This window comes from Trichosurus vulpecula, chromosome 3 (assembly GCF_011100635.1).
Source record: "Trichosurus vulpecula isolate mTriVul1 chromosome 3, mTriVul1.pri, whole genome shotgun sequence".
NCBI lineage: Eukaryota > Metazoa > Chordata > Mammalia > Diprotodontia > Phalangeridae > Trichosurus > Trichosurus vulpecula.
In genome coordinates this window covers 179,236,923-179,264,521 of record NC_050575.1, presented here as the reverse complement: position 1 = coordinate 179,264,521, position 27,599 = coordinate 179,236,923, and the positions used below count along the sequence as shown (strand labels likewise).

The 27,599-nt window shown below is 39.5% G+C and overlaps 1 protein-coding gene across 1 annotated transcript; it reads right to left on the bottom strand.

Moving 5' to 3' along the window:
- Nucleotides 1-157: 157 nt before the first annotated feature.
- On the bottom strand, nucleotides 158-27,599 carry STMN3 (stathmin 3). Its single transcript, XM_036751198.1, has 5 exons — nucleotides 27,173-27,599; nucleotides 6,734-6,829; nucleotides 5,959-6,134; nucleotides 1,523-1,714; nucleotides 158-599 (listed from the first exon to the last, which is right to left on the bottom strand). The coding sequence occupies exons 1-5, from the start codon at nucleotides 27,189-27,191 to the stop codon at nucleotides 540-542; spliced, it is 543 nt and encodes a 180-aa protein (XP_036607093.1). The 5' UTR covers nucleotides 27,192-27,599; the 3' UTR covers nucleotides 158-539.

The following is a 27,599-nucleotide window of genomic DNA, read 5'->3' as shown; positions in this document are numbered from 1 at the left end:
CTCTAATCCTAAAGACATCTGGATATATTTATTATTCTTCCTCCCATGGTTTACCATCAAAGAATAAAGTATTACTTTTGATTCCCTGTCCCCTAGACACTGAAAGCTGGCTCAGAATAAATTCTCTTAAATGAAAAAAAAAGTATCATGAACAAACTTTGGGTAAGAAATCCACATGTCCATGCCACTGTTGGTTGAATTTATTAATGTCTCTATCTTTTACATAAGTTTAAGAAAGATTCCAGGAAGGAACCAAGTGAATTGATTTGTCAGTTGATTAATGTGATTGACTCTATATTCATATGAACTAGTGGCTACTCTGTTTAGAGTTCTCCAAGGCCAGCAAGGCCCTCCACAAGGACTGGACAGATAAGGATCCTAAGAGAGAAGCGTAAACTAGGGAAGTTAGCATAGGAGTAGGCAGAAGAGAAGGGGGAGGGTAGTAAAGAAACAAAGTTGCATCTAGACAAACAAAATAAAAATGTGGGTTTGTTTTTTTTTATATCAGGAACCAGGTGCTAGGCACATAGAAAAGCCCATTAACCAGAGATCTCCTCCCGCTGCTCCTTGTTCCTGCGGACTTCAGCTGCATGAAGTTCCTGCAAAGACACAGGAAGGGTTAAGCAAGGAGAAAGAAAAGACCACCTAGAAACCTAATTTTCTTGACATTCTTATTTTCCCTCCTGATTGTTGGTTTCCTCATTCCTTCACCTTGGAAAACTTTCTTGTACCTAGGTTCAGATCCTTCAACCCCCACTTTGACTACTCATTCTCTATCCTTCAAGGGTAGATGAGGCCAGATTAATGGGAAAAACTTGGATTCATGGCATTAGGTTAGCGTAATAGGCTCTTAGGCTTTAAGAGTAACGTGAGTTATCCCTCCCCATTCTTCTTGTCATTCCAATGTGAGTACTGTGATGGGGCAACCAAAAGAACTGTGTTATTAGGCCAAGTCAGTAACAAGAACAGAACAGTGCTAACAGAAGTGTCTACAGCAAGAGAAAGAACTACTGTATTCAGCCCTGGCTGAAATACTAGGTCCAATTCTGGGGATGGGGATTGGGGGTGGGATTAAAAAGGTCAGTGCCATGTTTTAAATGAGTCTCTTAATTGAGGCAAGAGGGTTTGGGGGGCGAGGGGAGGAGGAGAAAAGGCTTCTGAGGATTGAATGACTTGAGTTTCAGTCTTCTCTACCCACTGCCCTCCCTCCCCATCCCCCAAAAGTACATAAGACAATTTGGGTTACTTACATTGAAAGTAACTAGCCTGGAGAAAACACTTTTTATAAGCGATGTTTATAATTCCAACCCACAAAGCCCAGGTACTAAGGGTCATTGATGACTATGGAAATTGCATTCTTTCTGTTGGTTTTACATTGGTATTCATCATATGGGGATTTTTAGGGTGGAGTAGGTAAAGTTAGTCTTTCCTACTGGCCTTGAGAAGGATTTTCATAAGGATTCTTGGTCCTAAAGAAGGAGAAAGGGAGTGGGATGAGTGGGAAGCCGGCTGCCAGACTCACCTTCTCCCGAAGCCGTTCCCTCAAGGCAGCCAGGTGAGCCTCACGAATCTCCTTACTGAGTTCCATCTTGTAGTTGAGTTTCTCTTCGGCCAGACGGCTGAAGTTGTTATTCTCCTCCAGGGCCTTGTGTAGAACCTCTCGCTCATGCTCCCGTTTCTCTGCCAGCTGCTTCAGGACCTGCGCCTCCTGAGTCTGGCAAACCAAAGGGTCCCAGTGAAAACGAGTGATCCTTTCCTGAAGGGGCCCCTCTTCTTTTCCCTCCCCCAGACATAAAAAGGCTTTGCTTACCTAACTACATAAACAGTCATAGAGTAGTCTTCCCTTGGCACATATAAAGTGGGGAGGATCAAAGACGTATTCTTTATGCAACTTACATAGAGTAACTTTCCTTAACGTGGAACACGATCAGTAGAAATGGGGCACATAATTTACCACGTTTTCAATAACAGACTTGTGGTGTTGAAGCTATTCTCACAAACCTCTCAGAGGCTCACCACCGTGGGATTAGAAGGTTGTCCCCATTTCACAAAAAGTAATCTTCCCAAAGCCACTACTTTGATCACATCAGTCCCCTGCAGTCCCCTTTCCTAGTTCTAAAACATCTAACCCTCCCTATTCAACAAACATTCATTAGGCCTCTCAAATTATGTGCAAGACCCCACCCTGGCATTAGGAGCGCAGAGATGAAAAAGATAGTTCTGGTTCTTACCTCCCCTGACTTTGTCTGCAGTAGCCTCCTAACTGAACCTCCTGCCTCAGATCTGCCTATTCCAATTCATCTTCCACTGGGCTGCCAAAGTAATTTTCCTAAAGCACAGGTGTTGCCATGCTACCCGTCTCCTCCATAAACTGCAGTGTTTCCCTGCTACCTCTAGGATCAGATGTTAAAAGCTCTTCATAACCTGGCCCCTCCCTACCTTTCTAATCTTCTTACATGTCAATCCCATCCAAAAACTTTACAATCTAGTCATATTAGCTGTTCCTCACACATAACACACCATTTTCTCTGTATTTACATGGGCTGAACCCTATGCCTGGAATATTTGTCTTTCTGTAACCCTCCAAGGTTATTTTCTATCTACCTTGTATGCATCCTGTATATACCTAAGTATGTACACATTGTCTAACCTTTTAGAATGGAAGCTTTTGAAGACATTTTTTCTTTGTATTCCCAATGCTTAGTACAGTGCCTAGCACATTGTAAATATCTGTTTAATTAATTGAAAGATGACAATAGCTGACAGTATTCTCACCCTCCACAAGTTTTCTTTCTTTCCTTTGCCTCCATCACACCCTACCTTGTATCTGTGAATATATTGTATTGTCCTACGTTCTCCCCCCATATAAGGTCATAGAAGACCGAACTATATTATTTTATAATCTTTATTACTCCGCCACCCACCAGTGGCTAACACAGATGGAGCAATGAATAGAATGTTGAACTTAGAATCAGGAAGACCTGAGTTCAAATCTTGCTTCAGACACCTTCCCAACTCTAGCTAAGTCACTTAACCTCCCTTGGCCTTAGTTTCCTTATCTGTAAAACGGGGATGATAATATCACAAATTTTATGGAGTTGTTGTGAGGATCAGATGAAATAGTATATGTAAAGTCCTTTGCAAACATTAAACACTACAGAAATGCTAGCTGCTATTATTAACATAAAATAAGTGCTTAATGTTTGTTGAATTGAAGGAGCCCGTCAAATAGGGAGAATGAGGTTATGAACTTTACAAGGTATCCCCAAAGTCTTAGTGCAGTTTTAAGCTTTAATATTACAGCTCACATTTTCTATAGCACTTGAGGAATTCTGCCTCCTGTTTTAATCACAATAACCCTGAAAGGGTAGGTCGTACAAGTCTTCCTTCATCTAATTTTGCAGATAAGGGAATGGAGCCTCAGAGATGTTGTAACGTGCCCATAGTCATACAAGTTTTACACAGCTAATCAATGTCAAAGGTGAACAGTCATGATTCCAAGTCTAGCCCTTGCCAGTGCAACTTGATACCTCTTACTACATTATGCCTGCTATAACCTTTATGTTTTTAAGGTCAAAATTGAGTGTTCCACTTCCTTGAAACCTTTCACCCCAGTTAGAGGGGAAGCTTGGTGGTACTGGGCCTGGAGTCAGGAAGACCTGGGTTCAAGTTTGACCTCAGACACTTACTGACTTTGTTGCCCTGGGCAAGTTACTTAACCTCTGTCCATCTCAGTTTCCTCATCTGTAAAATGGAACAGCGCCTACCTCTCAGGGTTGTTGTAAGAATTAAATGAGATATTTATAAAAAGCACTTAGCACTGTGCATGGCACATAATAGGTACCATATAAATGCTTATTTTCTTCTCCCTACCAAAGACAAGTCTAGTTCAATCTTGCAAGCATTTGCTAGTGCCCACTATGTATAACCCTGTTTGCCTCAGTTTCCTCATCTGTAAAATAAGCTGGAGAAGGAAATAGCAAACTACTTCAGTATCTTCCAAGAAAACCCCAAATGGGGTCACAAAGAGTTGAACACAACTGAAACAACTGAACAATTGGGTATAAGTCACTTGGCTAAGCTCTGTGAGTATTCCACAACATTCTGCTTAGACATCTGTGTGCTTGTTCTATTGTGCTACATCGCCTACTTTTTATATTTTCCTTATCCCCATCACAAGACTACAAGATTTTTTAGAAGCAAGAACTGTTTTGTTTTTGTATTCCTAGTGCACAGCACAGTGCATTTGCACACAGGAGGCACTTATCAAATGTATGTTGACTTGAATGAATTTTGAATACTACCAATACCCAGAACAGGCTAGACACAACACAGCTACTCAATAAATACTTGCTGAATTTAACCAAATGGAATTCTGTTCAATTGTGTACCAGTCAGCCGGAGCTGAGAACAGATAAGTGATCAAAGCTAAGTGATTCAGTAATAGTGAGCAGATTTTGAAAAGATGACTACCTCTCTAGTAGATTAACAAGACTAGATCTTATTTAGGAAACCAAAATAATGGGGAGGCTTTGGCCACAAGGGCAGGGATAAGGGAATGAGACTTAGCATTTCAGGGGTCCAAGAGATCTAGTGAGGCAGGGAATTTGGCAACAGAATTTTCTGAATAATATTAATTCCCCTAAGACCTATTGGGTCCAGAGATGCCAATTAATTCTACAGTGATGCAGAAAAGTCCCCAAGGGGAAGCCATAGAAGGGGAAAAAAGGCCCTTGTGTTGGGTTATCAGGCGCCTCATTGTCCGTACCTCGAAACTAGAAAAGCCTTAAAGAAAACAACTCTTTAAATTATATTTTTGAAGTGTTTTCCAAAGGACTCAGGGAGTAACTGTCCTGCCCACTAGGTACTCCTGGTTAGTACTCCCATTAGCCCAGTGCTAGAAGGTGATGCTTTGGGACACAGAAAAGACACCCCTTCTGGCACACAGTATTAGCTGCAGTCAGTCAGTACTTAATATATTGTATGCAAGCATAATGCTAGGCAAGCCCTCATAGCAGGAGTTTTTAAACTTTTTTTGTGTCATAGAACCCTTTGGCAGTCTAATGAAGCCTATGGACTCCTCCAACACATTATTGACTGCATTCAAATTAAAGAAATGCTTAATTTCATTTAGAGGTTAGTAAAAATAAAGATGAAAAAAATTTTCTCATCCAAGTTCATAGGTCTCCTTGAATCTATCCATAGAACATTTGAGGTTCTGTGAGCCCTAGGTTAAGAACTCCTGCTGTAGCAGCTGGCCTAAATCAAGGGTGAGTTAGTAAATGTTTAACAACCAGCTGGGGGGTGGGGGGGGAGGGATGTATGCAAGATGTACTTTTAAGTTTGATTTGCATTATTAACATATTCTCCATCATTTTCTTAAGTCTAGACAATCAGCAAAAACAAATCAAACCCTGATCTGTGTTTGCTGATTTTAGAGGTGTAAATATCTCACTGAAAATTTAATAACCAGCTTTCAAGAACCTGTTCAAGCTTGCTCTAACATAGTTCTGTAGTCACTTGATAAATGCCCTGTCACCCGTTAAGGTCCCACATTCTGAGATCCAATGAGGGTGATATGTTTCATGCAAGCTCTCCAGAATAGTGTGATTTCCATGGGGATGAAGCTGCCTTTAGTTCCTGCATCAAACTGCCAGTTCCAACAACTCAGGGTAAAAGTCCAGACTGCTGAAGATCCCAGCACCCTTTCTATAATCCAGTAGTCTTGGTAGAGAAAGGCAGAGTGGAAAGAACTCCAGAAAACCACCTGCATTTTACAAAAAGGTCTGTGAGAGGGAAAAGCCCCATATAACTTAAGCCACCAGCCCTGCTGATCAGCATTTTCACAAGCAAAACTAGAGAAAATAAGGTTGCCACACGTCTTCATATTTGCATATTGATGTACATGACTGATAGAGCCAGAGCAGGAAAAGCTAAGGTCATAGCCACCATCATTACCTTCCTTCTCTCCTCGGCAGCCTCCAGCCTCTTCTGCAGCTCCTCCAGAGAAATGTCCTTCTTCTTGGGTGGGGAAGAAAGTATAGGACTCTCTGGAGACAGATCTGAAGGTGATTTCAAGATCACCTCAAAGCTCTGGCCGGATGCTCTCTTGTCCAGTTGCTTCACCTCCATGTCTATGAGAAGGCAAGTTTGATACATTTATCATCCATACTACCTAGGGAAAAGCTGGACTAAAAGGAGGGACTTAGAAGAACCCTTAGAAGCTCTTCAGGGCACATCCATGTTTAAGGCAGATATGTTGGAGAACAGGGACATACCTCTTAACTTCTGGCTAGATTTTAAACAGCATTTTCCCTGATATCTTTACTCTAAATTTTTTTTTACTAGGTTCCTTCTCTTTCTGATTCAAAGCTTCTCATTCATCAGCTGTGCCAAACATTTTAGCCAGGCTCATGAATGAAGGGCCAGAGTCAAATATAAAGGCTGAGGGAGGGGAGAGTAAGATTTTCTGGGTTCTTGTTTCTCTCTTCTGTTTAATCATATAGCAAATATAGAAGGAGATGCCAGAAGTAGTTACCCCACTCTGTTCCTGACTAATAAAGGAGTGCCAGTTCCCTAGTCACCTTCATAAGCCAGGGCAGCCTTTGTGAGCTGGTAGTCATTCACCTAGCTTTGAGGCTCTGTGGCATGAACTGAGATACTTTTAGTAAAGCCAGAGAAGTTATGGGAGTAGGATCTTGCTGGCTGAAATGGTGGTGGACTGGGCACTTACCTCCATATTGATAAATGGTGTTTGGGTGTGGCTGGGTATAAAAGCAGGAGCAGATCAGTGAAAGCACAGACAGCTCCTTCATTTTCTCCTTGTATGCTACAAAGATAAAAATCAGAATGGAATGAGAATGAAAACAATGTTCCCTGTGGCCTTCCCATAAAAACAAACACACTCAGACTCTCTCTTGCATGCACACACATGTACATGTACATATACATACACATATACATGTACGTATCATGCAACAGCAGCAGATAGAGCTCTGGACCAGGAGTCAGGAAGATGCAAGTTCAAATGTGGCCTCAGACACTAGCTTTGTGACCCTGGGCAAGTTACTTAACCCTGTTTGCCTCAGTTTCCTCATTTGTAAAATGAGCTGGAGAAGGAAATGGCAAACCACTCAAGTGCCTTTGTAAAGAAAGCCCCAAATGGGGTCACAGAGAGTCAGACATGACTAGTCATCCTTTGTCCTCTAAGAGGACCAATGACATCACAACTGAAATGACTGAACAAAAATTAAATAATACTAGACAAGTCACTTAACCTCTGTCACAGATTCTTCAACTATACCAAAGTGATCATAATAGCACCTACCTCACGGGGTGGTTGTAAGGATAAAATAAGATGATATTTGTAAAGCATTTAGCACAGTGCCAGGAACATAGCTGGCTCTTAATAAATGTGAATTTCATTCTAAATGTGAGAGTTCATAACTAAAAGGCCAGCTATAAAAACCCTTAGCTCTCATATCCAGTGTACTAAGCCAGTGAGTACAGAACCAAATAGATGTCTCATAGCTCAGTAGTTTAGAGGGGCCTGGAGGAGGTGTCTAGAAAAACAAAAGAATAGTTTCTGAGAGGGTTTCATTTTGAGCAACTGCTACTAACATTTTAAGATAGAAATTCTAGGTAATTGTCACATCCTTCAGGGAAGGCATGCACAATGCTGAGCTATTCAACAGAAGGTATAGTAGAATGCCAGTACTGTAGTGTTGAGCTCAGAGAATGAATGTACACTCCTGGTCTGGGATTGGATGTCAGAAACCAGAAGGTATAGAAGTGGCATAAGAAATGAAGTAGATTAGTATATGTGAGTGTGGCCGATGATATTTTCTGGGATTTGGTAAGTACATCTGTTGATTGGAGATTTCTTTTAAAGGGCCTCGTGGACACTGACATCACTAATATCATCCATCCCACCCTCCAAAAAAAAGATATAGGTTGTTTAATCTAGCATGTTAATATCCAGGGATGGGGAACCTACAGCCTCAAGGCCACATGTGGCCGTCATAGGCACTTTTATCCTGGCCACTTTTTAGATACACATATACATTTTTTTCCTGTTGATGTTACACTGGAACAAAGATCTGTAAATAGCCATCCTAGGGTAGGAAATATCCATTCGGCACTACGTACCTCTCTTATTCTAAAAGGCTAAATAAATCAAAGCTTTCCTCCTTCCAAAAAAGATGTTTAACCTATTGTTAGACATGGTCACTCAGTCAAATGGCTGGGAGGTTGACTTCCTTCCATGAAAAGAGATCTAGAGGAGGCTTTGGAAACTTGATGCTGGTGAGTCTCATTTCCATAACTGTCAAGTAATTGTAATCTATAAGAACCCATTATAAGCAAGCAACTCTCCTAGTCATTGCTTAGTCTAAAGAGATGAGATGTGATCCTTGTCCTCAAAAAAATTACAATTGAGTAAAAAGAGATAAGATGTACACAAATAACTTTAATACAAGGCACAATATGATATGGATATTGTAGAATAGATATTCCTTTCTTTCACAAAACTAGAACTTCCTACACCTAAAATACTGCATATGATTTTTATTGCTACATATCAAGGAAGAGAAAGGGGGGAGCAAGAGAAGGGAAAGACCTAGAGGGAGAAAGACAAGGACCAGAAAGGAAGTGAACAAGCATTTATTAAGTGCTGATTATATGCCAGGTACTGTACTAAGAGCTTTGCAAATATTGTCTCATTTAATCATTATAACAACCCTGGGAGGTAGATACTATTAGGATCCCCATTTTACAGTTAAGGAAACTGAGGCAGACAGCAGTTAAGTGTTTTTTCCCAGGGTCACAGAGCTAGTAAGTACCTAAGTAGAACTTGAACTCAGGCCTTCCTGACTCCAGGCCTAGGAAAAGGCACAGTAAAGTCAAAATGTTCAATGGGCTAAAGGGAGTAGACTCCTTCATCCCATCAGTCAATAAATCAAGTCAATTTGACCTCTAAGATATTACTCCTGTCCTCTTCCCATAGCCAAGACTTCAGTACAGTAGAACTTAAGCTTCTTGAGGGAAGGAATCATTCAATTTGTTTCTCTTTCATCCACAGCACCTAGAAAAATGCCTTGAACACAGAAGGCACTCAATAAATGTTGAATTGAATATAGGATTGCTCTTTAAAATAATTTTATTGAAATCTTTTGTTTTTATATTGCCGAAGAACTGCGGGTCTTCTTCCAGAGAAGCCATCCCTTGTAAGAAAAAAAAAATTTAAGGAAAATGAGAAAAATTTCAGCAAAACTGATTGATATATCCAAAAAATCTGATGTTGTGTGCAGTGTTCCATACCCATCAACCCCAACCTCTGCAGCAAAGTGAGGGGAGGTGTCTTCTATCTCTTTTTTAGAGCCAAGTTCTTTATAATTTTGCAATACTTATTTTTATTGTTCTATGATTATTCTTTCATGTGCATTTGCAGTAGAGTCTTAATCAGTTTTCTTACCTCTAGTCCCTGCTCACTTCAACCCCCAATCCCTCCTATACACTGTTGTCATGTTATTTCCTAATATACATCTCTGATTACTTCTCCACCTTGATGTCCTGCTGACACCTCAAACTCAACCTATTCAAAACTAAATTAATCATCTTCCTTCCAGACATAGATGTCTGTTTGTTGGTGGCATAGCTATACTTCCAGTCACACAAGTTGGAAACTCTAGGTTATCTTTACCTTTTTCCTTTCCTTCAGCCCATATATGCAATCACTTGCTTAACGTTGTTTGTTTTGCCTATACAGTATCCCTCACAATGCCATTATCCTAGTTTAGGCCCTCATCATCTCTCAACTGGAATATTGTAATAGCCGCTTTAACTAGACTCCCTTTTCTAGTCCCTCCTCTTCCATCCATCCTTCAAATATCTGGCATATTAATTGTCTTAAGTCATGTATCAGACTTTGTCACTTCTCTGATCGAACACTTTCAATGTCTCTCTCTCTCTCTGTTGTCTACTGAATAAAATACAAATTCCTCATCCTGACATTTAAGGCTCTCACATAAGACTAATTCCAATATAACCTTTTTTCATACTTCCCCTACTCTGGACCACTCATTGTTCCCTGAGCATATCCTAAACTCTCCTTCCTCCATGGATTTGTGTAGGTCATCATACATGCCTGAAATGTTTATCTTCCACATCTCATGTAAGGCTTAGTTGAGGTGCCAACTCCTCTATAAAGCCTTTCCTGATGACGCACCCAATCTAAAAGTTGTCTCTCTTCAAACTTGCTTATAACATTTTGACTGAATTTCTTCTTAGCCCTTACTACATTGTATTTTAGGGAGGGAAGAAGAGGGAGAGAGAAAGAGAGGAAGGGGAAAGAAAGAGACAGAGAGAGAAAGGAAGGGAGAGAGAGTGTATATAGAGTGTGTGTGTATATATATACAAATATATACATATATACATATATATTATATGTATATATTCTTGTTTGTACATGGTTGTTTGCATGTTGTCTTCCCCTCCCAATTAGCTCATGAGCTCCTTGAGAGCAGAGACTTTTTTTTTTCTCCCACTTTCTTTGTATGCCCAGTACTTACTGTAGTGCCTAGCATGTAGTAAGTGCTTATTAAATAAGTGCTTATTTATTTGACTTAACATTCTCACTATATCTCACTAACATTATCACTATAAATGAGACCATTTATGAAAGGAAGATGCAACTACATGAAAGACTGGTTTATAGGTTCTTCTGTGAGAGGTAAATAAAGGAGCTGGTAGAATTGGTTTTTATCATGCATCTAAAGGCAAAAAGAAACATAAATTTTGGGAACTCAGTCACATCTCATATTTCAGTGCTCATGATAAGTATTTCAAAAAGACCACCATTAACCAATCAACAAATATAGTCAGGCTGGGATATGAAGAAAAAAGTGAAACAGTCCATGCACTCAAGAAGCTTATATTCTCTCAGGAGAGATCACATGTACACATATATCTATGTACACGTACATAACCAGAATGAAGCCAATAGAATATGATGAGTCCAATTGGTGACTGGCCTATGATCACAATCCTTATAAAAATGTGTAGCTGCTGTAATTCCCATGTAGACTTTGGAGCATACATAGACATTCTGTAACCGGTTCTGAAGTTGCTAACTACATGGGAAATAGGAGCCTCTTTGAGTGACCCTGAAGAGTGGCCTTTGAGACCCAGACCAGCAATAGTGGAGACAAGGGCTATTGCAGCAGAAATTCTGCATTTAGATGTGAACTTGGTGGGACCAAGGTTATGCAGAAACTGCATTAAGTCTGAGCCCACTCTCCTAGAGACAGAGATGAGGAGAAAGATACTGGAGTACTACTCAGAAATGTTTGTGCTTTTGTTCTTGCTAAATTCTTTAAGTAAATATTCTTTTTGTAAAAGATAATGGTGTTAACTGGTTAAATGGAACTGAGGTATTAGTCACTGGAGGTTAAAATGAGGGAAGGACATGGAGGAATGAGGGCTTAAGTTAATGGCATTAGAGAAAAGACTCTCTAACTCCTCAGAGGTATCCCTAGAATTGCAAGAAGGCAATGTAGTAGACCTATTTCTGAGAGAGTGAAACCAGAAAGTACTGATACATGGTCTCTGCTTATAGCATTGCCTCTCACTGGAATGCCCCCAGACTGAAAGAAGTCAATTCAACAGAGGAAAGCCAAGATCAACTATTACCTTGCAAATATACTCCCAGTTCCAGCTACACAGCTAAAGCAAATCAGAGGCTCCTATTCACCATGTGGTTAGCAGACCAGTACCAATTGCAAAATGTTTCCATATGCTACAAAGTCCATGTGGGAATTGCAGAGGCAAACACTCTGCAGATATTCATAAGGACTAGCATCATTGGCCAATACTTTTGCATTCATAATGCACTCTTGGCTTCATGCTAACTTAGGGTGAGAGAGGGCCAGATGCTCATTATATATTTACAAAATATACAAAAAAAGATACAAAGTAACTTTTGGAAAGAAAGGACTAGGAGCTAGAGAGTTCAGGAAAGGGTTCACTTCTATTTCACATAGAAGAATAATTTCAGCTGAGTTTTAAAAGGAAAGAAGAACTTCTAAGAGACAAAAGTAAAGAAAAGGTACGTTCCAGGCATGGAAAACAGCCAGAGCAAAGGCAGGGTAAACGGAATATCATGTGTAAGGAACAGCAAGCAGGCTAGTCTGATTAGGTTGTAAACTGCAGGAAAAGAGAGTAATGTATAATGAGGCTCAGGTTATTACATCCCAGTCCTAAAGAAGGGCAATGCCAATGAATGTTCGATTGCTGAACAATTGCATGCATTTCACACTCCAGCAAGGTTATACTAGGCTTCAGCAATATATGAACCAAGAATTACCAGAAGAGCAGTCTGGTTTTCAAAGAAGCAGAGGAACTAGAGACCAAATTGCCAACATTTGCTGGATTATGGAGAAAGAAAGCAAGGGAATTCCAGAAAAACATCTACTTCTGCATCATTGATTACACTAAAGCCTCTGACTGTGTGGATCACAACAAAATGTGGCAAGTCCTCAAAGAGATGGGAGTACCAGATCATCTTACTTGTCTCCTGAGGAACCTGTATGTGGGCCAAGAAGCAACAGTTAGAACTGAACATGGAACAACTGATTGGATTAAGATTGGAAAAGCATGACAAGGCTGTATATTGTGACCTTATTTATTTAAATGTACGCGGAGTACATCATGTGACATGCCAAGCTAGATGAATCAAAAGCTGGTATTAAGGTTCTGGGAGAAATATCAATTATCTCAGATATTCAGATTCTGCCATTTTGATGGCAGAAAGTGAAGAATTAAGAGCCTCTTGATGAGGGTGAAAAAAGAACAGTATAAAAACTGGCTTGAAGCTTAACATCAAAAAAACTAAGATGTTGGCAACTGGTCCCATCACTTCCTAGCAAATAAAGGGAGAAGAAATGGAAGCAGTGTCAAATTTTATATTCTTGGACTTGAAGATCATTACAAATGGTGACTGCAGCCATGAAATCAAAAGATGCTTGCTCCTTAGAAGAAAAGCTATGGCAAATCTGGACAGCTTGCTAAAAAGCAGCGACATCACCTTGCCAACAAAGGTCCATATACTCAAAGCTATGGCTCTTCCATTAGCAATGTATGACTGTGAGAATTGGACTACAGGGAAAGCTGAGGACTACAGAGTCAATGGTTTCAAGTTAGGGAGCTGGAGATGACTTTTGATATTCCCTTGGGCAGCAAGGAGATCAAATCAGTCAGTACTTAAATTAATTCACACTATTCACTGGAAGATCAAATACTGAAGCTGAAACTTAAATACTTTGGCCATGTAATGAGAAAATGGGATTCATTGGAAAAGACCCTGATGTTGGGAAAGATTGAAGGTAAAAGGAAAAGAGGATGATGGATAGATAGTGTCATGGAAGCAATAAACATGAATTTAGAAAGACTCCAGGAGATATGGAAGATTGAAGGGCCCTGTATGCTATGGCCCATTGGGTCATGAAGAGTAGGACACAACTGAACAACAACAACCACAACAGCCAGGTTATAAAATGCTTGAGAAGCCAAACAAAGGAGGCAATAGGAAGCCATTAAGTTTATTGAATAGAATAGTAATATGGTTAGCCCTGCACTTTAGGAAAATCTTTTAAGCAGTGATGTGGAAAAATGATTGGAATAGGTTGAGGCTTAAGGCTGGGAAACCAATTAGGAGGTTATTATAACAGTCCAAGAGACAATAAAGTCCTGAACTAGGATGGTGACTGTGTAAGTAAAGAAAAGCAGATGGGTGGGAGAGATACAGTAAAGGTAGTAATGACAAAATTTGACAACTAATTGGAAAATTTAGGATGTGAAGGCAACAAATGGAGATTATGTTGAGGTTGCAAACCCGGACAATTGATAAAATGGTGGTGTCTTCAACTGAAATAGGGAATTTAGGAAGAAGGGTGAACTTGGGGGGAAGAATGAGTTTTGTTTTGTTCCTGTTGAATTTTATCTGAGAACATTCAGGTCAATATGTCCAATTTAAGATGTGTGATTGTAGCTCAGGAGAAAGATGAGATCTGGATTTATAAGATCTGGGAGTCTGCCTAGAGATGCCAAAAACCCATGAGAACTGATGATGTCACCAAGTAAAAATGTAGAGAGAAAAGAGAGCACAGGCCAGAACAGAGCCATGGGGTATGGCCACAATTAGAGATGTGGATGATGAACTAGCAAAAGAGACTGAGGAGGAATCTCAATCAAACAAGTAAGAGGAGAACCAAATGAGAGCATTTTCAGGAAAACCTAGAGAGGAATGAGTGTACATAAGAAGTTGATCAATAGTGTCAGATGCTGCAGAGAAGTCAAAAAGGATGAGTACGGAGAAAAGATTATCAGATATGTTAAGAGATTATTGATAACTTTGAAGAAAGTAGTTTCATTTGAGCAGTGAGGAAGAAAACTAGAGTGAAAAGAGTTGAGAATTGAGTGAGAAGGTCAGAAGGAGAGACAGTGAGTATAGACAGCTTTTTCTAGAAGTCTGGTTGTGAAACAGGAGAGAACTAAGATGATAGTTTGAGGAAATGATAGAGTCTGGCAAGATATTTTTAAGCATGGGGGATATTTGAGTGTATTTAGAGCCAATAGGGATGGAGCATTTAATTTGAGAGTGAAGATAGAGGCAGAGGGAATGATTGTGGGCACAATATGCTGCAGAAAATAGGAGGGTATGAGACAAGGGTATATGTAGAAGGGTTGGCTTTGGCAAGGTCAAGGACTACCTTATCACAGCCTTCAGTAAAATGGGGGGGGGTGATATCAAGGGGTTTCTGAGGTGTAAAAAAAGGAGAAAAGGAAGTTCATGGTGAACTCACTATTTTCTCACTCAAGTGTGAAGCAGGATCCTTAGTTGAGAAGTTTGGGCAGGGGATAGATAATGAGGTAGGTTTGAAGAAAGAAGAGAATGTTTGGAATAGCCTGTCTAGGGAGTAAGATATAAAACCAATTAGGGAGAAGTAAAAATTGAAGTTTACATGCAACATCAGTTGCAGGGGATGAGGAAGAAGATAAATTATACGAAGAACTCAGTATCTACAGAATTTCAAATTACATCATTGTGTACCTTAATACTTATGTGGAAGGAAAGGTGACGAGGAAAAGTAGGGTAAAAATAAGTTGGGAAATATGGTTCAGGAGTAAGAAACGAGAGGCCAAGGACTTGTATATTTTACAGAAATCTTACAGCTATGTATCAAGAGTAGTCTTTTCAAGAAAAAAACTGGGAGACATTGGATGTGGCAAGAACCAAATAACATTGCAAAAAATGAAATTGATTCTATTTTGACAGAAAACAACTAATTGCCAATGTGGGAGCCATTTCTGAATCAGCTATCAATGTCAGACAACCTATGTTAGATCAAACGAAAATCAATACCAAATTAGAATAAAAATGAGATATATGGCATGAAACTGAGGCAACTCTATCCTGACCTATTGGAATAAGCTCTTAAAACTGACAAATGAGAAATGTATGAAAGAACAAGACACCAAATTAGACTATCACTCTTTCCTAAAGATGTCTGGCAGATATGGATCAATCACCACAATGAGGAGAGTGCAAGATCTTAAAAACCCACTTAGCCAACAAATGCTTGATTTCCTTGCCAAGTGCACTAACATGAGTGTCCAAGGCATCACTGGTTTAGAATATAAACGCCTCTAGTGAAATATTGTTAGTAATGTGCTGGAGTCACCTCAAACTGGCTCACAAGAGCTAACTGGTAAATTTTCATTGTGAGCATTTACATTTCAGAAATCAGCAAATGCAACAAATAAGGGTTTGATTTATTGTTTTGATTGTCTATATTTAAGAAAATGATGGAGAAAATGTTAATGCAGATTAAACTTAAAAGTGTATCCCACATATATTTTTTGGGGGAAGCCAATTGTTAAACATTTACCAGCATACCTCTGAATTACCTCATAAAACAGCAAGAAGCAAGGATGAGAAAGCAAGTTTTCAAAAGACTTCTGAAGAGATCCAATTAGGCCAGAACATCCCAAATTCATTAAGAAAGAAAGTAAAAGGACAATGAACAAAAAAATTAGATGACTTGTGAAAATTTCAGTAGCAATCTCTTTTCTCCATCAGTGACAGTGAAACCACCACATTTGTAGTCTTTCATCATAGTCCCTGATATGTTAGATAAGAAAGTAGAAATGGCTTTAACAAAAGCAAAGATGGAAAGAGAGGTTGTATTAGACCAGGTACATACAAATAAGTCAGTGAACAAGCTTTTATTAAGTTCTTAATATGTGGCACACATTGTGCTAAAGTGCTGGGAATACAAAGAAAGGTAAAAATGCTGTCCCTATTCTCAAGGAATTTTCATTCTAATGAGAGACAACATATAATGACTATGAACAAGCAAGATGTATACAGTGTATATGGCAGGTAATCTCAGAGCAAAGATTCTAGATGTTGGGGTGGAGAAAAAGCAGTGAATGGGAATGCACAAGATAGGATTTGAGTTGAGTAGGTTAGGAGGAAGAGTATTCCAAGCATAGGAGACAGTGCAAAGGAATGGAATTGGGAGATGGAGTATCATGTGTAAGGAACAGCAAATAGATCAATGCAGTTAGATCAAAGACTGTATGGAAGTATAAGACTAGAAAGGTTAAAAAGTGGCTGGGTAGTGAGGAGCTTCAAAGGCCAAACAGAGAACTTTATATTTTAATCTGAAGGTAATGGGGAAGTTTGGGAGTTTATTAAGGAAGGGGGTAATATGGTCAGACTTGGTTTTAGAAAAAGTCACTTTGTACCAAGATAAACCCAAATGAGTACATGACTTAGACGTAAATTGTGACATCATAAACAAATTAGAGGAACAAGGAATAAATTATCCATCAGATCTATGAATAGGGGAAGAGTTCATGACCAAATAAGAGATAGAGAATGACAGAAAGTAAAGTGGACAATTCTGTTTACAAAAAATTAATATTTTGTACAAACAAAACCAATGCAGCTAAAATTCAAAGAAGTAAGTAAATGGGGGGAAAATTGCAGCATTTCTCTGAAAAGGGTTTCATTTCTAACATATTGGGAACAGATTCAAATTTATAATAAGAGCCATTTCCCAATTGCTAAATAGTCAAAGGATAGGCATAGGCAGTTTTCAGAGGAAGAAATCAATAGCCATATTAAAAAAATACTCTAGAGTAATTACAGAAAATTAAAATTAAAGTAAACAAATTTAAAAAATAAAAGTAAATTAAAATTAAATTAAAGCTACTCTGAGGTTTTGCCTTACATCCCTCAGATTGGCAAAGTTTCCAAAAAAAGGAACATGACAAATGTTGGAAAAATAGGTACATTAATGCACTGTTGCTGAGACAGTGAATTGATATGGCCATTCTGGAAAGCAAAATGAAACCTGTTGAGAACACTATTGAACTGTGCTTACTCTGTGACCTAGTATGATTGCTACAAGATCAGGATCCCCCAAAAGATCAAAGAAAAAGGACCCATATGTACTACACATTTATATCAGCTCTTTTTTGTAGTAACAATGAGTTGGAAATTTAGGGGACTCTCATCAATTGGGAAATGACTGGACAAGTTATGGTATGTGAATGTAATGGAATACTATTGTGCTATAAGAAATCATGAAGGAGCTGATTTCAGAAAAACCTGGGAAAAGTTGTATAAACTTCTGCAAAGTGAAGTGAGCAGAACCAGAAGAACAATTTATACAATAATAATAATATTGTAAAAATAATTGGTTTTGAAGAACAGGGGGTTTGTTTGTTTGGTTTTTTTGCTTTCTTAGTGAAGGGGAGGGTAGCTACCCTTCTTTCATTGACCGAAAAAAATTTTTAAGTTGGCAGTTGAGTATAGGATGGATTAGAGTGGGGGAGAGTTGGAGAAGTGAGACCAATTAGAAGGCCACTGAAATAGTCCAGGTGAGAGGTGAAGAAGGCCAGTATTAGTGTAATGGCTGTTTAATTAGAGAGAAGGGGACATAACATAAGAAATGTTGGAAAGGTAGAAATAACAAGGTTTGGTAACAAATTGTATATGTGGGTTGAGTATAAGTGAAGAGTCAAGGATATGACTAGGAGAATGGTGGTACCCTCAACAATAATATGGAAGTTGGGAAGAGGAAAGCATTTGAGGGGGACAGACAAGTTTTGTTTTGGACATGTTGAGTTTAAGAAGTCTGTGCAACATCAGTCATCTGCGTAGAGATGATCATTGAACCCAAAGAAGCCAATGAAGTCACCAAGTTTAATATTATAGAGAGGGAAAAGAAAACAGTCCAGGATAGAGCTTGGCTAAAGATCTAGCAAAAGAGACTGAGAAAGAACAGTCAGACATAGAGAAGGAGAACCAGGAAAGAACAGAGTCAACAAAAACCTAGAGAGGAGAGAGTATCCAGGGGGACATGGCAATCTATAGTTTCAAAGGTTGCAGAGGTCAGAAGACTGTATATAAAGCTATACCACTTTGAGGACATTGAGATATCTCTTTTCCGGATAACTAAAAGAGGAGAAAGTACCAAATACTTTTAAAGAATCATGGACCTCATTATTGCTGAAAGCAGGGTTCTGGAAAATATATTGATAATCACTGGTCAATTCAATTCAACAAACATTCAGCACCTGTTATATGCAAGGTACTGTGCTAAGTACTAAGGCCAGGATACAGAAAAATGTATAAAATATTCCTTTCCCTCCAAGAGTTATATTCTACTGTGCAACATGTTCACAAGGAAATGTAGTATAAGAAAAATTGAGTAGGTGGAGAGAATTGACAAGAATCATATTACTACTTTACCATCTCTATAAAAATCTTTATGAAACTAATCTATATAGTCCCCAAAGGATTAAATGTTAGAGCCAACCAAAGACTAATGGAAAATAAAGCAGGGTCTGAGTAGGTTATAGTATATTAACACTGAAGGGTTGCTCAGGAGAAATGATTAAAGGATATTATCAGGGATCAGACTGAAAAAGAGTCATGCCTTAAAAACAAAGGATAACCAGTGGAGACTTTGAGAGTTATACTGATATCCACACAATGTTAAAAGATTCAGACAAAGGCCCCTCAAGATGTTTGGTGGACCCCCTATGGAGGATTTACATGAAGACATCATTGACAAGAATCACATGGAATGGTTTGAATCTGTACTACTATAGGAAATATCCACAACAGTTAATATTCCGGTTATCTGCATTATTGGTTTTTTTAAAAATTAGAATATAGCAAGATAACACAAACTAAATGAACATAATTTTAAATTATTTTACCCTAAACACAATGAGCTTCTCTGATATGGAGTTTCTAATACCTGTGGTTGAATTTCCAATACCTGTGGTAGCTACTTCATAGGGTTATTGTTTGTTTAAATAAGATAAATGTGTATAAAATATTTTGTAAACCTTTAAGTGCTATACAAATGTCAATTATTATTATTATAGGACTATGAGTGTATCAGATTATGCTAGATCTGTACTGACCCTGCTACTGTAAGATCACCAAGTTAGTCAAGAAGGGACTATCGCCACCAACTGATTCTGATTCTCTTTTTCCTAGTTCCTCATTCTCTTCTGCTCCTCTTACTCTTAGTGTCTTTACAGCTATACCCAAGAGATGGATTCTCCCCCACTTTTCATTTTTAAATCAATTTTAAATCTTAGACCTAGGATTTCACTGCATGTAATCTCTGCCCTCAAGGAGCTTACATTCAAATTGCAGAGACAACATGTACATGCATAAGTAGATACAAAATAAATACAAGGTAATTTCATGGGGAGGGCATGAACAACTAGGGGAAGGGGAATGAGGAAGGCTGGAAAGACTTCATGCTGAAGGTGGTACTTGAGGTGAGGTTTGAAGGAAAAGCAGATAGAGTGCAGTGTGAGGAACAGCAATAGGGCCAGTTTGACTGGACCACAGAGCTTATGAAGGGGAATGATGTATAATGGAGCTAGGGTCCAAGTTACAAAGGCTAAACATTTAAATGCTAAACAAAGGAACTTTATATTTGATCCTAAAGGTAAAGGGGGCCATTAGAATTTATTGACTAAGTAAGTAACATAGATCTCTGCTTTAGGAAAATCACATAGGTGTTTATATGGAGGATGAATTATAAAGGGGAGAGACAGGAAGCAGGGAAACTAATTAAATGATGATTACTCGTGAAATGATAAGGGCATGAACCAAGGTGGTAAACTAAGAGGAAGCCTATACAGAGGCTGAAGCTAGCATGTCAAGTTTGGGGGACAAGTAGGCCAGTTTGGCTATAACATAAAGTTATGTGAAAGAGTAATGTGAAATTCAGAAAGCTATATTGGAGGCACAGTTTAAAGGGCTTTAAATGCCAAGGGGAGGAGTTTGCATCTTATTGTAGAGGCTGTAGGGAGACACCAAAGGTAAGTCTTAAGCAATGAAGTTAACATGGTCAGACCTGGAGTTTAGAAAAATTATTTCTTCACCTGAATGTAAGATGAATTAGAGAGTGAAAAAACTGGAAGCAGAAAGATCAATTAGAAGGTGGTTGTAATTATCCAAGTGCAAGGTGATGGGGGCCTAAACTAAGATGACTGCCGTGTGAGTGGAGAGAAGGGAAAGTATAGGAGAAATGCTATGAATGTAAAATCATAGGAATCTAGGATCATAGATTCTGTATCAACAGACTTGGTAACTGATTGGGTATGGGAAGAAGATTGGGAAGAGAAGAGTCAGTGACTACAGAGGGAAGAATCAAGGTTAAAATTTCCAGTGTAGGGAAGTGAGGAAAAACTTTTACTATCTTGGCTCAAATAGTCTTACTTAGTTCAGGACCCACTGAGATGGCAAACCTGGATGAAATGGTTGGGCAATGACTACTTGCCCTTTTCAACAGTGGAATAAAATCCTATGGTGGCTTGCCTGAGTGTTCCTTTGACATGATAATAACAAACATTTCTTAAGTCCCTGAGCTAAGATGCTTCATAAGCAAAGCCAATTTGTGACTATAATTGAGTTGTTAGAGACAGAAGACTACATACTCTTGTCAAACATGTATCTTGCTATGCTTGCTTGCTATGTGTTTCCTGCCCATTAGTATCCTTGTAAAAGTTCCTTTTTCTTTAGCCAGTATAAGTGGAATAAGGTCTGCTATATTGGAAAGAGTGTTAGATTCAGTTTCAGGAGACCTGGCTTTGAATTTGGGCTTTGACACTCATTAGCTGTATGACCTTAGTCAAAACACTTCATGCTCTTTTGGACCTCAGTTTCCTGAACTGTAATATGAAGGGGTTAGACTACATAATCTGTAAGGTCCCTTCCAAAGCACAGTGTTTTGCACATAGTAGATGCTTAATAAATACTTTATTCATTCATTCATTCCAACTCTAAAATCCAGTGATTGTCAATTCAGTAGATAGGAGGAGCCATGCGGAGAGGCAGCTTGGCATAGCAGATAGAAAGCTAGCCTCTAAGAGCCAGGAAGACATGCGTTCAAGTCCTCCCTCCTTTATATCCTGGCTTTGAAATCCCTGGCAAGTCAGTTACTCCAGCAATTCTATAAGAATATAAATTGCATTGGTGGAGAGATTTCCTCACCAATAGACATGATGTTATCTACAGAGAGCTGGGCAATTTAATTAGAAGGTAGTGTTTGTGAAGGAAAGTAATACACAGTAAACCTTGAAAGGTAGGTTGGGGCCAGATTGTGAAGGGCTTTAAAAGCCAAAAAGAGGGGAGAGGGGAGAGGGAAGGAAAAAAAAGGAAAAAAAAAGAAATTTACATGATAGCTTTATTATATATTTAAAAGGAATAACAAGTTGTACATAGTAGACTTGCAGTTTCATGTGCAATCTTTTTTTATTATTATACTATGTTATGGAAATACTTGTTTTATTCCATAAATTAAAAATTAAAAATGAATTTTTGAAAAGCCAAATTGAGGAGGTTGCATTTTATTCTATAGGCAATAGAGCACCAGTGGAGTTTTCTGAATAAGTTGGACAGATCAGTGCTTTAAGGATTTCAATTTGGCAGCTGTGTGCAGGATACATGGAAGAGGAGTGAGCCTGGAGGTAGGAAGCCCAATTAGAAGGCTATTTTAGTAGTCTAGTCAAATAGTAATAAGAGCCTAAACTGGAGTAGTAATTGTATAAGGGGAAAGCAGGGGATAGATGCAAGACATATTTGAAGGTCAACTGTCTGAAAATGACAGGGAAGGTGAGGGAAGAATCCAGGATGATTCTAAGATTGTGAACCTGAGTGACTAGAACAGAGAGATGAGAGGACATGAATGAAAAAGCACATTGTTAAATATAATATGAAGAAAGGATAAAATAGAAGGGTAACTCCTGATCTTTAAAAATGCTATCCATCCCCAGAAAAAGAACTGATGGAGTCTGAATACAGATAGAAACACTTTTTTTTTACTTTCTTTTTGTTTTTTTTGTCTGTGTTTTCTTTTACAACATGACTAATATGGAAATATGTTTTGCATGACTACATATCTATAACCTATATCAAATTGCTTTCCTTCTCAATGGGAGCAGTGGGGGTGGTGGTGGAGGGAAGAGGGAGGGAGAGAAATTGGAATTCAGAATTTTTTAAATGAATGTTAAAAATGTAATTGGGGAAAAATAAAGAACAATTTTTTTAAAATAGAAAAGAATGGTAAAAAAAATAATTTTTAAAAAATAACATCTTAATCTTTACCAAAGAAAATAGCATACTGGAGATTAAAACAGATAATATAGAGAACAAAATGAAAGGAAACTGAGCCAAAAGTGAGGAATTAGATTAGCTCAATTCTAGAGGTCACAGCGTACCATGTTGGCACAGTGGAGCTGCAGCAACTCCAAGCTGGACTTGGAGTCAGAAGACCTGAGTGTGAGAATAGGCTCTATCACTTTATAGCTATTGTGACCTTGGGCAAGGATAACAACAGTAATAACAATAACATATGCATATTGATCTTTTAGGTGTGCAGCCTCTGCCCCTTAATGATGTAAGCAAGTCACTTCCCCTCAGCCTATGATTCTCTTGAATTGCATTCAGGGCTACTAACTATAATTTTAGAGAATGTATAAAGGTATAGAAAACAGTCTTAAAGCAATCAGAGACAAACTAATACATGTGGTGTAGAGGATAAAGAACTGAGCTTAGAATTAAGAGATCTGTTTCTAGTCCCAACTCTGCCCCTTACAAGCTGTGGGGAAATTATTTCACTTTACTAGATCTCAGTTTCTCATCAGTTAAAAAAAAAAGTGGGGGGTGGCGGAGCATTCAACTACTAGATCATTTCCAAGTCATGGTGGTCAGCAGAGACTGGGCATTTCCAGCTCTAAACTCTATGATTCTATAAGATAATATTGGTTAATTACTCACAGAGCTGTCAATGAATTTTATCTTCTATGACAGAGTGAGGGACAAGAGCAGATTAGGAAAATAATAATCGTTTACATTTGCGTAGCATTACAAAGTGTTTGACTCAAATTAGCCATGTAAGGCAGGTATCATTATTTCCATTTTTACAAACCAGAAAAATGAGGCTCAGAAAGTTGATGTTACTTGCCTGGGATCACACAGGAATAAGTGCTAGAGCAAAGAGGGGTCTGATTCCAAGTCTGGGGCTCTTGCCGCTTTAAAATGTGGCTTCCCTAAAGCATTCAGTTCAATTCAGTTCAATTCAACAGACTGGCATTAAGTGTCTGCTGTCTTCTAGGCACTAAAGGAGATCAAAAGATTAGCTATAACACCGGTTCTTCTGGTTGGAGCATACAGTGGAGGAGAGAGATACTCTGGGAGTAGTAAATCATTGTGTATAAACTTTAGTGAGGTCTTTTTAAAACATTTTTATGTTAAATAACTTTTTTTTAAGAAAAGGGAAAATTTGTACAAGACAAAATTCTTAATGAAGTGCAAACTAGCTGAAAGGTTGTATTCTAAAAGCTTTGCTTCAGTATCAACCCAAGAGAATATTATGTTGTTTGGCAGAGACTAGACCTCATTCCAGTTACTACTTAATATTTTTTAGGACCCTCAGTGATGGAATAAAAACCCAGTCCCTAAGTTGTAAGATGCTTTCCACATCAAAACATAAGGAATTAAATTAGGAAAAAAAGGGTGATGCCTTGGAGAAAGAAAGGCAAACGTTAGACCTTCAAAGTAGGAGAATATAGAAGAAAAATCTCCAGGGGGCAAAAGAGTGAAACATTTTATGGCAATGAATCGGCAATGCTGGGTTGCTTACAAAGTGAAAAATCTACTGGGAATATAGAAAATCAGAACCACAATGTAATACTCTTGTCATAGTCAGCATCATTCAGCCATTTTAGAAAATGGTAGTCTTCTGGTCCTCACAGCTCAAGAGGTATATTTAAATTTGGAAAGGGTTCAGAGAAAACAGTAATAAAAAAGGTAAAAACCAAATCTTTTTTCTATGCCTTTCATAATTCATTTTCCCTAAAGATGAGAATGTTAAATGGAGCTTAATAATTATTTTCAAATTTACAAAGAATTATTATATAGAGGAGAGTGATCAGCTGTTCTTCATCTCTGGGAACAGGATCAGAAGAAATGAATTGGAATGACAGTAAGATTCTGCATAGAGATAATTTCCTGACAGTCAGAGTTACTGAACATTGATGAACAAGAGAATAGATGACCCAAGAAGCTGTGTAATTTCCTTCTCTGGAGTCTTGAGGGCAAAAGAAAATAATTTTCATCTGTTTAAAATGGCTTAGGTATGTTCTTGTCAGGAGGTAGAGAGATGGATTAGATGTGATGTCCTCTCAAGGTCTTTTCTAGGATTCTATTTAACCCAGATTTGGAGGCAGAAGATTTGAGTTCAAATCTTGCCTCGGATACTTAATCCCTGTGTGACCCTGGGTCACTTAACACCACCGGACCTCAATTTCCTCATCTGTAAAATAATAGGGATGGACTAGTTGGCTTCTGAGATCCCTTCTAGCTTTAAATACTATGATGCTAGGATCAGTTTCCACAGAAATTTAAAATATTCTGAAAAATGAGTGGAAAAAAACTTAATGAAGGGATGGCAAATAATGGCAAGTGCCCTAAAGCACCCACTAGGTATACAGCGTCATTCACTTACAGTCTTCATAATGTACTTTCAAATGAAGAGGTCTAGGGTTTTGTCATTTGTTTTTTCTTAACTGAGCTAATAAAAGCAGAGCCAGTTCTGCAACAAAATATAGGACAAACTCCTCTGCATAGACCAAGACTCCCCTCCCACCTCTTCTACTAGAGTATAAAGCCTTGGAGGATCAAGGACTAATTTTTTTTCATCTTTTTTTGATCCGCTTCCTTTCTCTGCTCCCGGTCTATTGCCCTGCACATAGTAAGTGCTCAATGAATTTGTTGAACTGAATTGATTCACACAGGTCATCCAGAGACAAGCCACCGCAATGAAAAATCTCTCCAACCAAAGCTAGCAGAGAACAGAAGATAAACGGGAAAAAAAACGAGGCCACGCGCAGAGAATGCTGCTGTTGCTGCTACCGCAGGGAGTGTTCCTCACTCCCCCACCCCCTCCCGAGATGTTCTTCGGGGGTGGGGCTGGGAAGGAGTCTTCAAAACCACCTCCACTACGGCTCCTCAACAGTCCTCGTATTACCTCTGTCACAATCCCTGTTTCCTCCACCTAAGAGAGACTCTTAAGAAGTGACAAGAAAAAGGAGGGGCAAAGGGGTGAGAAAGAAAAAGGAAAGAGAGGTTACTAATTTAGAATATCAATGAGCTTAAGGAGTTGGATCCATCAGCAGTGAGGTCCTAAAACTAGGATCCGGTTGCCGGTTATCTTTGCTATTAGCTGATTAATCATGCATCTTTATAGCTTTAAGTTAATCTAATAGAATCGATTAGTATCATGTAGCTCTTAATACATCTATGCCACCTCCCTTCCCTTGCTCATCACTTGTATCAGGGATATTGATCCATGCACCCGGAGTCTGCCTCCTTCTTTTCACTGTATCTACGCAGATCCGTTGGTCACTCCCCATCTGCATTTAAAGCCTGGGCTCGTGTGCCGAGTCTCTGTGGAGCATGGAGCTGAGGAACATTAACCCCATAAAAAAAGAAAATTTGAGGATGCTGCTGAGTTTCCAGCTACCCAGGACAGTGCAGTGGGCTGCTCAACCCTCTCCCATCTACCACTCAGCCCCAGGAGCTCCCTCAAGTGATGCAAGGCAATTGGGGGGTGGGGGCGAGAGAAGGGAGGGGATTACTGGTAGATGAGGCCACCTCAGAAAGAGGATGCCTTGTAGTATCAAATCCAAGAAAAAGGGTAGCCCTGTGGGGTTCTGGGGAAAGGAGATGGGCCGCGCCCTGCCCTTCCTTACCGCAAGGGAGGCGGGGGAGTGGAGTATGCGACTAGACACTGCAAATGCAGGGCCGCTCCCCTTCCCTTTCTCCCTTGCCGCTTCCTCATCCTCATTTTCAATTTTCTCCTCTTTTCACCTTTCCCCAACCTACTCCGATTTCTCATCCGGCTAGTTGAGGGCATCCAGATCCTGAGGTTTTGACCAACCCTTTTCCAGACTTTCTGCCTCCGAATAAACCGCAGTAAGCAGAGATGCTTTTTTTCCTCCTGACCCAGGCTGTTCTACCCCTTCTTGCTTCTCTAGTCCCTTTTGCCCCTATCAGGCAGGTCTTACACTGGCACCTACAGGGGCTCCTCTGCCTGGTTGACCTGGCAGCGGACCCTGACTCTCGATTAGGGAGGGGAAGCAACAGTCCTCATATAAGCAACTAAGAATGAAAAAACAAACAAAAATGGCATCTATTTCTATACAGCTTTATGGTTTTTGCAAAGTGCTTTCCATAAAACACTCCTATGAGGTAGATAATGCAAGGTTAATTATCCCATTTTACAGATGACGAAACTAAGGCACCGAGAGGTTAAGTATTTTGCCCAAGGTCACACAATAAGTATCGGTTCCAGAATTGAAATCCTGTTCCAATCTGGTTCCAAGACCAGCTTTCTTTCTAGTATAAAAAACAATATCTCTGAAAATATCCAGCCAGGACGAAGACAATAGCAGCCACGGTTTCCTCTCTCCCCCACCCACCCAACCCCGCCCAGCCGCCCCTTGAAAAGCCTATGGCTCCCTCTGCATAGACTAGAAGCAGTCGAATTCTGATGGATGTACAGGCGCCTACCAGATACGGTGCTAGCCATGGTGCTGGGCGTTGAGGCTCTGCGAGGCTATGGGGCTGAAGGAAAAGCTGCGGAGGAGGCCCTAGACGCAGGTGGCTGCAGAGACGGAAAGCTGCTTGCTGTAGGCTCGACTGCTGCAATGCTGTGGAAAAGAGCAAAGAGAGAGCCAGCGACTCAGCTCTAGGGGGCTGCAGCCATCCAGAGGGAGGAGAGAGAGAGAGAGAAGGGAGGGAGGAGGGGAGAGAGAGGAGGAGGGAGGGACGGAGGGAGAAAGAAAGGAGGGGCTGAGAAGTGGGAAAGGAAGAGTTGAAGGAAAAGAGGGGTCATCTATTCAGAACATCAATGGGCAGATCAAAGCAAGTTGCTTTGAGGTTCGAGTCATTTCTTCTAGAAACTGCCTTCCTTTGCTCCTGATGCCCTGGAAGCTGC

What these genes read in the sequence shown, in the direction of transcription:
- STMN3 (XM_036751198.1), bottom strand. An exon ending in CACCATTTATCAATATGGAG is followed by an intron (nt 6,135 to 6,733) that starts GTAAGTGCCCAG and finishes GCCTTCTCATAG; the next exon opens with ACATGGAGGTGAAGCAACTG. An exon ending in CTGCCGAGGAGAGAAGGAAG is followed by an intron (nt 1,715 to 5,958) that starts GTAATGATGGTG and finishes TTGGTTTGCCAG; the next exon opens with ACTCAGGAGGCGCAGGTCCT.